This window comes from Centrocercus urophasianus, unplaced genomic scaffold, assembly GCF_019232065.1.
Source record: "Centrocercus urophasianus isolate 14NV4802_14NV808 unplaced genomic scaffold, USGS_Curo_1.0 seq_48, whole genome shotgun sequence".
NCBI lineage: Eukaryota > Metazoa > Chordata > Aves > Galliformes > Phasianidae > Centrocercus > Centrocercus urophasianus.
Genome location: NW_024885066.1, coordinates 1,600,569 through 1,614,012, shown reverse-complemented (window position 1 = coordinate 1,614,012; position 13,444 = coordinate 1,600,569). Strand labels below are relative to the sequence as shown.

The following is a 13,444-nucleotide window of genomic DNA, read 5'->3' as shown; positions in this document are numbered from 1 at the left end:
CGTCCGCATGTACTCGGGCAGACGTTGGGTCGGGCCCGGCGGCACCTTGTTGCCCGGCCGCTGCCACGTCCGCAGGGTCCGCCTCAGCCCCGGGACAGGTACGTCTGGGCTCCCCTGTGGGCCCGCTGAGCACAGGGTGGGTTCGTCCCTACTCCCTTCCCCCCCCCGCTTTTTCCCTTCTTCCCTCTCTTCGTTTTTTTCCCCTTCTCCCCCCCGTGGAGTTTCCTTAACACCTTACATCCATTATGGGGTAAGCAGAGTCAGTTTGGGGGCTGTTTCCTAGACCTTCCCAGGAGGGCCCCGAATTGCCCCTCTCTGGTGTTGGTGTGTTTTCCCTCCCCAGATCACTCCTTCCCTCTTCCAGGCACAGAAACATTTCCCAGTGGAGTGGACATGAAGGCTGAGGGTGAAACCGTCACGGAATCGGACTTGAAGCGGCTGCCTGAGTTCAACCCCCCTTCCTTTATGCCTTTTGGGAACGTGGGCACCCCTCTGAAAGTCTTTCTGGAGCTGATCCGTGCCTGCAGGCTGCCTCCCAGGATCATCAAGAAATTACAGCTGGATTTCCCAAAGACAGGCTCATCCCGGAGGTATGGCAACGTGCCTTTTGAATACCAGAACACTGAGATGGTTATAGAAGAAGAAAGAGTTTACACTGCTACGGGGGATGAGATCACAGAGGACGAGGGGCCTGTGGCAAGATCTGAGGTGACTGATCCAGCCAGTGCTGAGGAAGACGAGGTGGGGCAGGAAAAGGAGGAAGAGGAGTCGCACTCGGATGACGTGAGTGGATTTTTGTAGTGCTGCCTGCAGTCAGGCACTGCACTGCAAAGCTGAAAGAATTGATGTAACTCTTAGAGCTAATTTTTAATCTTTTAATTGTAGTGGGAAGTCTGCTTGTCTGAATATGGCGTTAAATGTGGTTGTTCACATTCTGAGCTCTTTGGTGCACGTAGTGGTGCAGATGTTAGTACTTCCAGAGCAGCTTGTCCAAGTGAAAGTGCTTCATGGTGTGAGCACAAAGAGCTCAGTCCAGAGGATGGAGCCCCGGTGGTGGCTGGTGCTGCAGGTGGGCACCTCTGCCTGCTGCGTGGCAGGTTGGTCTGGCTCTGAGGTTGCTTGTAAATGAGATGGCTGGAAACTAAGGAGCACATCAGTGTTCTGGAAATGACATGCAGAGTCGTGCAGATGGTTGATCTTGAATGTTCCTGCAATACAAATTAGTCATTTGGAGAAAAATGACTTTCTTGACAAAGACTTCTAGAAAACTGGGCTGGTCTGGCTCTCCAGAGATTATCTTGCTCCCCCCGACAGACGCCTGTCTAGCCTGCTCTCCCAAACCTTTGTTATTACAGAGGCAGTGCAGTCCTGAGGCAAGCCATTCCCGTTCCTGGCTGTCCTGCCATTATGCACCAGAATTAACTTGTATGTCAAACCTTTGCTGCAGTTTTATTCCATTAGATTCTCCTACCAACAGTGGACACAGAGAACACTTTGTTCCTTCCTTTAAAAGCTCTTTATTCAACAGCTGCTTTCAGTCTTTTCCAGTCTAAGCCAGTCTGCTCCTCTGGCCGTTTCTCAGGGGCTCTGTTTCCTGGATCTCCAGCTGTTCTTCTGGACATTCCTTAGTTGGTTGGTGTCTCCCTTGAAGGGCTGTGCCCAAAGCTGGGCAGACAGCACTAAAGCTGTCAGTCTGATTTGTGGCTGTGCCAGCAAACTCCTTTTCTGGAACCGATACAATCTCTTTAGGGATCTACTTGAGTGGAATTAATTTGTTGCTAGTGCTGACTTTACCTACAACACACCTGCTCCTTAAATGGACATCTTTGCGTTACAGATCAGGTACGCTGCTGAAAGCATGCTGTGAAGTGGGTGTGATGTGGTATTTTTCACCACTTCTGTCTGCTGACTCTGGCATTAGTCAGGGGGATGAGGTCATCAGCACTGGTCGTGTCAGTGCCTGAGAACAGCAGGCTGAGACGAGCTCTGTTGACAAAGGTGTTTTATTGTCAAGGCCGTGAGGGTCAGGGAAGTGAAAAGGAGACTTTGTGCTGCTGCTGTCCCCCACCTTTTGCTGGTTTCTTTGCAGGACAATGATACCTGTGAGGAATGGGAGCGACACGAGGCTCTGCATGAGGATGTGACCAAGCAGGATCGTGTGGAGGAGCGGCTGTTTGAGGAGGAGATTGAGCTGAAGTGGGAGAAAGGAGGTTCAGGCCTTGTCTTCTACACAGATGCTCAGTACTGGCGGGAGGAGAATGGAGGTAATGTTGCTGTTTGTGTCGCTGCACTGCAAACTGACTGCCACAAGCTGGGGACTGGGGGCCCAGCCTGGCAGAAGCAGATAAATCAAGTATAACCCGTTCAGCTCAGCTGCAGATGTGGGCATCTGGTGATCGATTTTTAAGCCTTCCCTTGGTGACAAAACCTGCAGAAGTTCCATCTGATGGCTCCAGGACCTGCTGGTCCTATTAGCAGCCTACTCTGTAAGCCTGTGGCTTGTATACCCTAATATCTGTTCCTTCCCATTTTGTTAGAGAAAACAGGGGATCGACTGCTAGCTAGCAGCTCTTCTGTGTCAGACATCCACAGCCATTACCAAAACCGGTGCTTTTCTTCTCTTGGCAGACTTTGATGAGCAGACTGCTGATGACTGGGATGTGGACATGAGCATCTACTATGACAAAGGTATTTGAGCTTGGAAAAACTTCATAGGAAACAGGGGAGGTTGGGAAGTTCTGAACCTGCAGAATTTTTGACGTGGGGAACTCAGTCATCCTTTGAAAGCATCTGAGACGTCACTGTACTTGAAAGAACATTTTCTGGCTGTGAGAGCTGCCAAAAAGAACAGGTTCTGCTTCCTTGCTGGGTGGTGCTCTGGGGGAAATCGCAGCAGGAAATAGCTTTCCTGAGCTGTTCTACTCCGACTCTTGCTTCTTTTTTCCCTAGATGGAGGTGACAAGGATGCTCGTGACTCAGTCCAGATGTGGCTGGAACAGAGACTTCGAGATGGTTTGGAGGATGGGTCTACATCAGGGCAGCAAATCGGCACCTTTGAGAGATACACCAAGGTGAGCTTTGGATACAGAGTGGATGGGGAAAGGCTGTGCTGGTGACGTTCAAAATATGTGCGTGTTGTGGAGGGAGGTTCTGGGAGGATGAGGGTGGGCTTTGTCCAACACCTTTATGACTTTTTTTCTGCTCTTCCAGGGCTTTGGCAGGAAGGTTCTGGAGCAGCAGGGCTGGACGGAGGGGCTGGGATTGGGGAGCAACAACTCTGGAATGGCTGAAGCTCTTGACAATGAGGGTCAGAATCCCAGGTGCAGGAGAGGTCTGGGGTAAGTACCTTGTCCTCCCCTGCCAGCCTGTGTTTGGAGCCTCTGCCTGGCATCTGCAGCTAACTGGCTTAAAAAGTGAGGACTGTGAACCAGAGCAGTAAGGCTGAGTCCCAGGGCCCTGCCACAGCACTCCTGAGCTGACTGCTCTGCTCTTCCTGACAGTGCAGTACTCTTGGAAGGGCTTGTGTTGTTACACTAAAAGAACTGCAACCATTGCAGGTTCATGCAGCACACAAACATAAGGGAAATCCGTGCTCAGGAATTAAGGGTCGCCTGCTGCAGTATTTCTGTAGGAAAAGCTCAGGTGACCGAGCAAGATTGGTGTGCCGTACTTCTGACTTGTCTGTGGGCTTTGCTCAGTGCTTTGTCTCACTGCGAGGGCTGCTGCTTGTTCCTGTCTGTGAGATGGCTCCACGACAGAACACCTGCACCGTTTCTGCCCGTTCCTCCTTTATAACACATGGAGGAGACAGCCTGCATCTACAGGGGCGTCCCACTGCCCCAGCGCTACTGAACCCAACGCTACCTGCTTCCCTCTAGGTACCATGGGGAGAAACTGCCAGCATTCAGCAAGGTGAAAAAGCCACGGAGAGAAACTCCTGTCCTCATCTCAACCATCTACGATGACCCTGAGCCTGTGGACAGTGGTGACCAGCTGCTCAGGCGCCAGCCACCCACTGCCATGAAGTACAGACAGGGCATGCCTTTCGTCCGGGCATCGCGTGGCACTCTGCAGAGCTCCAGCACTCAGTCACACTGAGCAGAGACAATCACAGAGCCTTTTTACTGCTCCTGCTCCTGTTGACCACAGGCTGGCTCCTGCTGGTCTCAATACTGGAGTATATTTATTTTTGGAAGAAATAACTTGTAACGGAAAATGCCCTGATTATTTTTTTTAACTCCTCCTAGAGCTATTAAAGTGAGGGGAGATATTAATGGTCCTATTTGTTCACTGGGAACGAGGTGGGAATTGCATTTTTATGCCAGAGCTTTAAAGCCAATACTGCTGCCTAGATCAGCAGAGCTGCTGTGTTAGGTCCACAGCCAGCTCAGCCCAAAAAGCAGAGCGCATAGTTCACAGCTCCTTGAGACCTAGGGCAGGACAAGTACAGACAGGGCCAGCTGTGGCAATGTAACTGTCCTGCAGAAAGTTTGCTGCGGGCTCACAGCTTTGTCTTGCTTGGGCGTGACAATCCCACAGTCCCAGCAGAAACTCACTGGGATGAAAGACACGTCCTGGCAGCCTTCGGGAAGGCGTCTCCCTGTGGTCAGGTGTAGCAGCTGCTTCCTTCCATGCTTCTCTGTGACAAAGCCTGGGCTGCAGAGAGCCCTGGGCTGAGAGCTTTCATCCATGTGACCTGGCGTTGTGGTGTTACATGTGAATTAAGTCTCCTCCGAGTCAGTGGGCTCCAGCCTTTTCCTGCTGCTTACTCTGCACTTCTCATTAGGTGTGGCAGAGACAACGTAGAGAGTCATTTCTCTGTTTTTGGAGGCGGAGGTGGGGGTGCTGGGTTTGTGCCTGGAGGAAACGGGTGGAGCGGGGAATCGAACCGGCAAACCCTAGGCACCATTCGGTCCGCTGCGCCCTCCGACCGCTAGGGGGCGCCGTGCAGGCGGTTGCCGTTCCGGGGCCGGAACGCGGTAAGCGGGGCCCTGCGGGCACCCGGACCCACAGCTGAGGCACCGGTGGTGGCGGTGAGCGGGAGGGGGAACACGTGGGGGTGTGGGGGAGACGTGGGGGGGGTTTGGGGGCTGGGAGAGGTGGAGAAAGAAGAGAAGGGCCGGGAGTGGGGTGTGGGGACGGATGTAGGCGTAGAGGGTGTGGGTGGGGACGCGGGGGGAGAAGGGGAATGGGATGTGGGGCTGGAAGAAGGGACGCAGGGAAGGACGCACAGTTGTGATGCTGGCTTTGGGTCCTCACCCTGCTGCAGCACCCTTCCTGATTCGCAGCCACGGGCTCAAGGCCCAGCTCGCAGCGTTCGTATCCATGGAAATAAAGCCATGAATGAGAGCTTTGTATTTCTTGCTCAGGAGGAGGAGATGAGCCGCCATGTCTGAGAGCAGCAAGGGCAGCCCGCTGGCCTTTGGCCAGGTTGTGATCGGGCCTCCAGGCTCCGGCAAGACGACCTACTGCCATGGCATGCAGGAGTTCATGGGCAGGATTGGGCGCAAGGTGGCTGTGGTGAACCTGGACCCAGCCAACGAGGGGATGCCCTATTCCTGTGCTGTGGACATCTCTGAGCTCATCACCCTGTCTGACGTGATGGAGAACTTGAAGCTGGGGCCCAACGGGGGGCTCATCTACTGCATGGAGTACCTGGAGGCCAATTTCGACTGGCTGCAGGAGAAGCTGGCTGCCTTCAGAGGTCACTACTACCTGTTTGACTGCCCGGGCCAGGTGGAGCTCTACACCCACCACGACGCCCTGAAGAACGTCTTTGCACAGTTGGCCAAGTGGAATTTCAGGGTGGGTTCAGTGCTGTGGGCACTGCAGCTGTGCAGGGGGCTCAGGTGCTGCACACCTTGCAGTTGGGGCTTTTTGGTTGTGGATGTGGCTGCTAATGACTCTTTTCTTCACCATCCTGCTTGTTCTCAAGTTGCCCCAGGAGGCTGTGGATGCCCCATCCCTGCAGGCATTCAAGGCCAGGCTGGATGTGGCTCTGGGCAGCCTGGGCTGCTGGTTGGTGACCCTGCACACAGCAGGGGATTAAAACTAGATGATCTTTGGGCTCCCTTTCAACCCAGGCCATTCTAGGATTCTATGATTTTATGTTTGGTGGGACAGGCAGGAGTAGCTTGTTCAGGACGTTTAACACGGTGCCGCTATGCTGAGCAGAAACATGGGTTCCTTCCTCCCAGATTCTCACTGCTGGAAGGTTTGTTCAGTGTTTTATTTGAGTCAGTGCTGTATTTCAGGGCAGGGAATGCAGTGTGCGTGCAGAGCGAGTGCAGATCCTCTGCATTGCACTGTGAGAAATTCAGGTGTCATCTCAGGCCCTGCCTGCTGCTCCTGCAGCCAAACCAAATCGCTGTGCACATCGTAATACGTGCTCTGTGCTTTCTTGCACAATGGAAGATGCAAATTAGGAAGCGCGGGTGAGAAGAGTCCCATAACCACACTAACTTGCCTACGTTGCATTTGTTTTGCATTTGGGCCAAACCATGAATGTGCAAACCACATGTGATGCGAGCAAGAAGGGCAAGTTCGTTTGCTTGAGAGTGTCGCTGGGAATCTGCACATTAGAATTCATCTTTATTCAAATAAACATACACGAAACTGCAGTTACTAAAAAAAGATGGTTACGTTCCTGTTTTGATGGGCACAGCAGTGCTTACGCCTGCCTGTGAGCTTTGCTCTGGCTTTGTGCTTTTTTGTGCTGCAGAAGCACGGCTGTGACTCAACCACCCTCAGCTCCAGAGCTCTGCCTGCGAGTGGCATTGTGCAACTGCCAGCAGCTTAGCAGAGATTGCAGACCACATTGTTACAGCCGCGTGAAACGCAGGGAATCGAGCAGCTCGTTAATTTAGTGATTAATTATTATTTCAAACCACAGGGCGCTTGCTTCTCCTGGCACAGTGTGGTGTTCTGCAGTTGCTGCTGTTGAGCTGGCAAACTTTCCTGTGGGGAAGGGGGAAACGTTGAGGCAGTTGTGTAGCTCAGGATGGGGGTCAGCCCCAACTGCCCCCAAAAACCTGCAGAGTGCAGCCGAGCAGGGAACTGCTGCTGCAAAGAGAGATGTCCTCAGAAACGTGGGAGCAGTTGGGGTGTGAGGGCGTCCTGCGGTGCTGCAGCCTTCCCACAGCCCTCCCTGCACACAGCATCCTCACTCTGAAGCCCCCACGGGTGTGAGGGTGGAGATGGTGGACCTATCCATGCATTGTACAGGTTGTATATCCATATGTATATCCATAGGAGGGTGTTTTATGTACGTGTGATAGCTTTCCCCACGTAGGAATCTGTGTGGTTAGTTACATCTGGGTGGGTTGTCCTTCTCAGAGTCTCCCAGGATTAAGCAGAAGGATTTTCACCTGTGTGCCTTTGCTCCCCAGCTGGCTGCAGTACATCTGGTGGATTCTCACTACTGCACAGACCCTGGCAAGTTCATCTCCGTGCTCTGCACCTCGCTCTCTACCATGCTGCATGTGGAGCTGCCCCACGTGAACGTCCTCTCCAAGATGGACCTGATTGAGCAGTATGGCAAGCTGGGTATGGTGCCTTTCAGAGAGGGAGACGTGGAGTCAGGTGGTGTCAGATGCAGATCAGCTGCCATGGCACAGGGCTGCTTTGCTGGGAGCTGGTTGGGAAAATGGTGTAAATCTCGCTGGGTTCTCGGTAGCAGGAAATCAGCCACATCTACAACAGGTTTTCAGAGCCTCTCGGTGTTTCCCCACAGCTTTCAACCTGGATTATTACACGGAGGTCTTGGACCTCTCTTACCTGGTTGACCATTTAGCTTCTGACCCCTTCTTCAGAAACTACCGCCGCCTCAATGCGAAGCTGGTGGAGGTGATTGAGGACTACAGCCTGGTGTCCTTCGTTCCGCTCAACGTCCAGGTGATGCAGTGGGAGGAGAGGGGCAGAGAGAGCCAGACAGGACGTTTGGGAGCAGCTGGGTGGCACGTGGACGTGCAGAAAGTGGGGGAAATACATCTTCTGCAAAGGCTGCCCCCAAATTCCATATTGCCTCTACTGCTTTTCCCTCCGCCCCCGGAAGTTGCTGTAACAAATGGGGACAGTGGGGGCTGAAAGGCTTTACAGTGCAGAGACTCAAGGATGGAGGAGGGCAGTGAAATGCACCCAGACCTGCACATGTTCTGTGGCAGCCGAAGGAGAAGGAAAAGCTGATGGGCTTGGAGCTATGTGGGCCTCCTGTCCTGGGGTGGGGAATTGAGACTCCTTCGTTCAGCGCCCGCATTGCAATTCCGAGCCATTACCTAAAACACTTTCAAATCAGGGAGAGCAAAGTAATTTGGAGATGGGAGGAACGCATCTGTGAGCGAGGACTCAAAATGTTAATTTTGCAGTTTGCAGAAGTGTCAACAAAGGGAGATGGGCTGAGATGAGCAGTGATGAAAGGGAGCGAGAGGGCGGAGGGTGTCAGCCCATCGTGTATTCAGACCCCAGGGGGGAGCTCCTCCTTGTCCTGTTGCCCTCTGGGCTCAGGGAGGAGGCAGGCAGTGCCATGGAGGCTTGGAGTGTAGTTCAGGTGGCCCACAGCCTCAGAGAAAATGGGTGGTAAAGGCCAGCATGAGCTCTTGCCCCTGGGGAGGGTTGTGTTCCCTGCGTGTCACCTCTCTCCCTTTCAGGATAAGGACAGCATGCGGCAGGTGATGCAGGCAGTGGACAAAGCCAACGGCTGTTCCTTTGGGGACCAGGAGCACAGAAGCCTGGAAGCTCTGATGTCTGCAGCAGTGGGAGCAGATTTCCACTTTACTTCGTATCCTTCTCCACTGATCCTCCCTTGCTTTAATTTCTCCTGGGCAAGAGGGGCTGGAGGTGGGGCTGGCAGCTTGCAGGTGGTTCCTGCCATGGCCTGATGCTGTGCTGTGATGCAGATGCTCAGCCCAGAGCTCAGCAGGCAGTTGTCCATACCACAGCTACTGCATGCCTTGCTAATTGACGCTGTACATGTGGGAGGAATCTTTTGACAACTCTCCTCTCATTCACACTCGCCTGAACTGTTTCTTTACGCTCTGTCCAAACCATACAATTGATTCTCCTGTACTTGTCGGATCTGGGATCAGCCAGAGCCAGAAATAACTCAGGTGCTGCGTGCTGCTGCCAGCACTGCTGCCTCCCTGCCAGCCTTCAGGCACACGTAGGGGTTGGCTCCTCGCTGAGAACGTTAGAGCTCCTTGTAGAAGGGAGTGTTTGAGCCCTGCCCTGCCGCCTTGTTTTCCTTAATTAGTGCGTTATCAGCACCCTTGCAGTGCAGGAGAAGTATGTGCAATCTCAGGACAAGACGGTGGAAGAAGAAGTGATGGATATGTAACACACCCAGCTCCGCCGCAGCCGCGCTCTGCTTCGACAGCTCTCCTTTTGCTGCTGAGAGTTTAAGGGACTCTGTGCTGTGTGACTCAGAGCAAGTGAAAGTCTCTCCAGGCAGAGGTCTGCCTGCTGCACTCCCTCACTGTGGGAATTTGCAGCAGTGGAATGGATGGGCTCTGGCTGAGGACAAAGCAAGTTGGGTCTTCTTGGGGTGAGAAAGAGCTGGGTGGGGGTTGTGAGAGAAGAGAAGCGAGGGAGACTGAGCTTTGCCACGTCTCCTTTTCCCCAGTGAGCCCAAGGTAGATGTGGGGAAAGAAAAGTTGGCTTGTTTCTTCTCTAGTGAGACTTGAGACGTGAGTTCTTGGTTTACTTCCTAGGAGGTGTACGTGGCCCTCGTACTCGGCTAGGAAGCCTCCAGTCTGTCTCAAGGAGGACAGAGAGAGGGTTGTTTTTCTTTTTTTTAAATAATGATGGACTCTTTCTTAATAAAACACTTTGTCTCGCTTTCATCTTGGGAGTTTGCTAAACCTGAATAAATAAAACCGAGTGCTACAAAGCCTGGGGCTAAAAACCCTCTGGTGGGAACGTCACAGCAGGGCTGTTTGCAGAGGAACAGTTGTGTTCCTCTACCTGGGAACTGTGCAGATCCTTCTCCAACTGGAATTGGGGCTGGGAGCCAACCTGACCAGAGTGGGAGCTGAAACTCCATCCTCGTGCCTTGCTGGTGTGGGTTTCCAGCCCGATCTCTGAGCCCCGCATCTGATGCAAAAGGGATGGATGATGTGCTCATAAAAATAAGCTGATTTATGGCCGATTTTTCATGGCTCTGAGAGATTTGGTGGCTTAAAAAGGTGCTGTTGGATCAAACCAGAGTTACCCACGAGCTGCCAAAGCTTTCGTAGCCGCTCGCCTTCTGCTGATTTTACCCCTGCAGCACCTGCAGCCCCAGCCCTGCGGTGGGGAAGATGGAAAATCAAAGAGCTCTGAGCCCCGAGGGGAGCGCTGCCGTGTCCCACAGACCGGGTCCTTCTCCTGCACGTCCCCACGCCGGGAGGGGACAGATCCCGGGGGCTGAGGAGGTGACAGCCTGGCTCCCGTCGCTCCTGTTGAGCAAGCATTGGGCACGGGGCCAGGATTCGTCACCACGGTGTGGGCCTGGCCCTGGGGTCCTGGCTCCCAGCCCGTGTGGTCCCTCCTGCCCCCACCCCCAGCTCTGTGTTCTGTGGGGTCGGGGTTTGGGAATGGTTGGGGATGGGGAACGGAGTGGTTGGGGATGGGGAATGCTTGGAGGTGGGAGATGTGGAATGGTCGAGGCTTTGCTCACAGCTCTGTGCACCTCCATCCCCCTGCCCCACAGCACAGCTCCCCCCCAGGGATGGGTTCCAGTGCCCAGGACTGGCTTACTTCGAAGCAGTGGGCTTGGAGTGAGCTGATCCCAACAGCAGCCCAGGAGTGTGGGGCTGGGACCAACACCAACTGGTTTCAGAGCCCCCCAGGCTGGGATGGGCACCATCCCTCACTGCCTCAGCCTTGTGCTATTCTCTATGTGTGGACAGACACACAAACAGAGCAAGTGGGACGGAAGGGTCCTTCCAGGCACTGCAGCCATCCCAAACATCTACTCCCAATCACTGCAAAGCCCACCACCAGCCTGGCTGCCTCCCACTGATTTTGGGTTCAGTGAACTCCCCATCAGGGCAGCACTCACCATGGGCACCCCAAAAGCTGCCCTGCTGTGGCCAGCAGCCCCTGGGATGGGGCTCAGCCTCTGTCACCCAGCCTGGGGACAAAGAACAAGCCTGGCTGTGTGTCCTGCTGCCCGTCTGTCCTGCTTAGGTTGTACAAGCAGTGCCAGTGAGGCAGCAGAGATCTATTCCAGTAGCCATAAAGCCATGGCCAGTAGCCACCAGGTGTGGGGCTGTGCTGGGACCTGCTCCCAGTGCCCACCACCCATCCCCAGCCCTAGGGTGGCTCTGAGTTGGGGACACTCCCTGGACATGGGCACCTGAGTCCCGTTGTGCTGCTGCTGCTCAAAAACCCTTAAAATCCACATGCACAGCCCTGCTCTGTTCCTGCTTTGGGAAGATAAGGATGGGGAGCCTTGTGGGTATCAGGGATCCCTCCCAGCCCCAAAAAGCCTCCGGGCTGTCTGGGAGGCTGGGGAGCAGCACGGCCCCAATCACACTGCAATCTGGAGCATGGTTATCATCTCTCACTGCCCGCCGTCCCCTCCCCGTGTCCCCAACCCCTGGGGTCACGGCCAGTGGGTGCCTGCGGGTCATCCTGCACGTCTGCCGGCCCTGCGCTGCCCAATGAGCCTGAAAGCAGCTCCACGGAGGGGTGGGTGCATTCTAGGCAGGACAGAGGCCAACCACGGAAGCCCCTCATTTTCCATTCAAAGGGAACCGATGGCACCAATGGACCCCAACCCCATCCCCATCCTCAACCCCACGTCCTCACCTCAGCTCTGGGTTGGGGGCTCCCAGCATTGCCTCGCAGGCACTGAGCAGGCTCTGCCACGGGATGCGGGGCTGGGTGAGCAGGTTCTGCTCCGCGCATCCTCCCACGGCCAGAGCATTCCCACGGCCCCATCCTCCCCACCCCAGGGTCGTGCCTCAGTTTCCCCAAACCCAACATTTGACCGTGCCCAAGCGCAGCTCGGCGCAATGTCCCCGATGTCCCCAAGCAAAGACCCCACTGAACCGGCACACCCTGAGTCACGCCGCTTCCTCCCGCCACCCCATTTCCCATCAAAGCCGGGTCCTGCCCACCACGGCCCAGCCCTGCTGCTCTCCATCTGATGAGCTCACGGCCCAGGCTGCCGGGACTGGATTTCAGTGTAATTAACTGTTCGTGTTGAAACTCGCGCTTTGAGAGCTGCGCCCTTCGCTGTGGCTGAGCGCCAGGGCCAGAAGTGCTGAGCTTTCTCCTGCGCCGGCACATCTGCACCTCCACGGGGATGTCCTCACCTTGGTGGGATGCTGTCACCTCCCCTGGGACAGCTCCACGTCAGTGCTGTAGGGGTTGAAACATCCTGAAATGTCCCCCTGTCTGCACGGAGCCCCAGTAATGGGGTCTGGGATACTGTGGGTTGTGTGGATTGGGTGGGGACACCATGGGGATGGAGACATCATGAAGGTGGGGGACATCATAGGGAAAACATGGGGACAGGAATATTGTAGGGATGGGGACATTGTGGGGATGGGAACACCATAGGGACACCGTAGGGATGGGAAGACCATGAGGGTGGGAACACCATGAGGATAGGGACACTATGAGGACGGGGACACTATGGAATAGGGGCATCTTGGGGGTGGAAACTCAATGGGAACGGGAGCACCATGGGGATGGAAATATCATAGGGGTGGAGACACCCGGGGTCTGGGGAATGGAAATACCGTGGGGATGGAAATACCATGGGGGTGGGGACACTATGGGAACATCATGGAGGTGAGGACAGTACAGGAATGGGAGCAGCGCAGGGATGGGGGCACCGTGGGAACGGGGACACACAACTGCAGGGTTGGAGACGTGGGGCACCCTCTCCCTATGGAAAAACCCACCTGGAATGCTCACTTGGAAAGCCCTTTCTGGGACCCATCCCTGAGGTCTGGGCTCGCTGAGTACTCCCACAACCCACGGCAGGGCTGGGAGGGGCTGCAGGCAGCCGGACCTGTGCTTTGGGGGCCCTGAGTGCTCCCCCAGCACGGCGTGGCATGCAATGGGACCGGCGCTGGGAGCTTCAGGAGCTGCCTGGGCATGTGCACGGGAGGAGAGATGAGGCGACCACAGAGGCAGGCGTGCACGAGATGGTTTATTGGAGCCGCACAGAGGCTTCGGCAATTCACGATCCTCCAACTGGGTGGGGGGCACGTCGGACCCCCCTCCCCTTTTTCCCCATCCCGTCCCATCACCTCCTCCCACTGCCCCCAAGGGACCAGTGGCGTGGCTTCAGCCCCCCAAGACGGTGGGTTAGGGCCCCCCTAAGCCACGCTGGGGTATCTCCCAACCAAAATGCTAAAGGGGTGGGGGGAGCATGACAAGAACATGGGGGGGAGAGGGAAAGGGGAGGCCCTGCCAAAGGGCAAACATATGGACCCCACTCCCGGAACTGGAG

The 13,444-nt window shown here is 55.1% G+C and overlaps 2 protein-coding genes across 2 annotated transcripts; both read left to right on the top strand.

The window, feature by feature from the left end:
* Positions 1-7: 7 nt before the first annotated feature.
* On the top strand, positions 8-4,621 carry GPATCH3 (G-patch domain containing 3). Its single transcript, XM_042834602.1, has 7 exons — positions 8-98; positions 344-783; positions 2,090-2,264; positions 2,629-2,688; positions 2,950-3,071; positions 3,211-3,338; positions 3,879-4,621. The coding sequence occupies exons 1-7, from the start codon at positions 8-10 to the stop codon at positions 4,096-4,098; spliced, it is 1,236 nt and encodes a 411-aa protein (XP_042690536.1). The 3' UTR covers positions 4,099-4,621.
* A 363-nt stretch (positions 4,622-4,984) lies between these two features.
* GPN2 (GPN-loop GTPase 2) lies at positions 4,985-9,836 on the top strand. Its single transcript, XM_042834621.1, has 6 exons — positions 4,985-5,033; positions 5,370-5,805; positions 7,389-7,545; positions 7,733-7,893; positions 8,646-8,776; positions 9,259-9,836. The coding sequence occupies exons 2-6, from the start codon at positions 5,389-5,391 to the stop codon at positions 9,329-9,331; spliced, it is 939 nt and encodes a 312-aa protein (XP_042690555.1). The 5' UTR covers positions 4,985-5,033; positions 5,370-5,388; the 3' UTR covers positions 9,332-9,836.
* Positions 9,837-13,444: the final 3,608 nt, after the last annotated feature.

Excerpts from the sequence above, each read along its gene's own strand:
- GPATCH3 (XM_042834602.1), top strand. The coding sequence starts at position 8 with ATGTACTCGGGCAGACGTTGGGTCGGGCCCGGCGGCACCTTGTTGCCC. Across the intron at positions 99-343 it reads CCGCCTCAGCCCCGGGACAG|ATCACTCCTTCCCTCTTCCA; the intron begins GTACGTCTGGGC and ends TTCCCTCCCCAG. Across the intron at positions 2,265-2,628 it reads CTGGCGGGAGGAGAATGGAG|ACTTTGATGAGCAGACTGCT; the intron begins GTAATGTTGCTG and ends TTCTCTTGGCAG.
- GPN2 (XM_042834621.1), top strand. The coding sequence starts at position 5,389 with ATGTCTGAGAGCAGCAAGGGCAGCCCGCTGGCCTTTGGCCAGGTTGTG. Across the intron at positions 7,546-7,732 it reads TGAGCAGTATGGCAAGCTGG|CTTTCAACCTGGATTATTAC; the intron begins GTATGGTGCCTT and ends GTTTCCCCACAG. Across the intron at positions 8,777-9,258 it reads GCAGATTTCCACTTTACTTC|CACCCTTGCAGTGCAGGAGA; the intron begins GTATCCTTCTCC and ends GTGCGTTATCAG.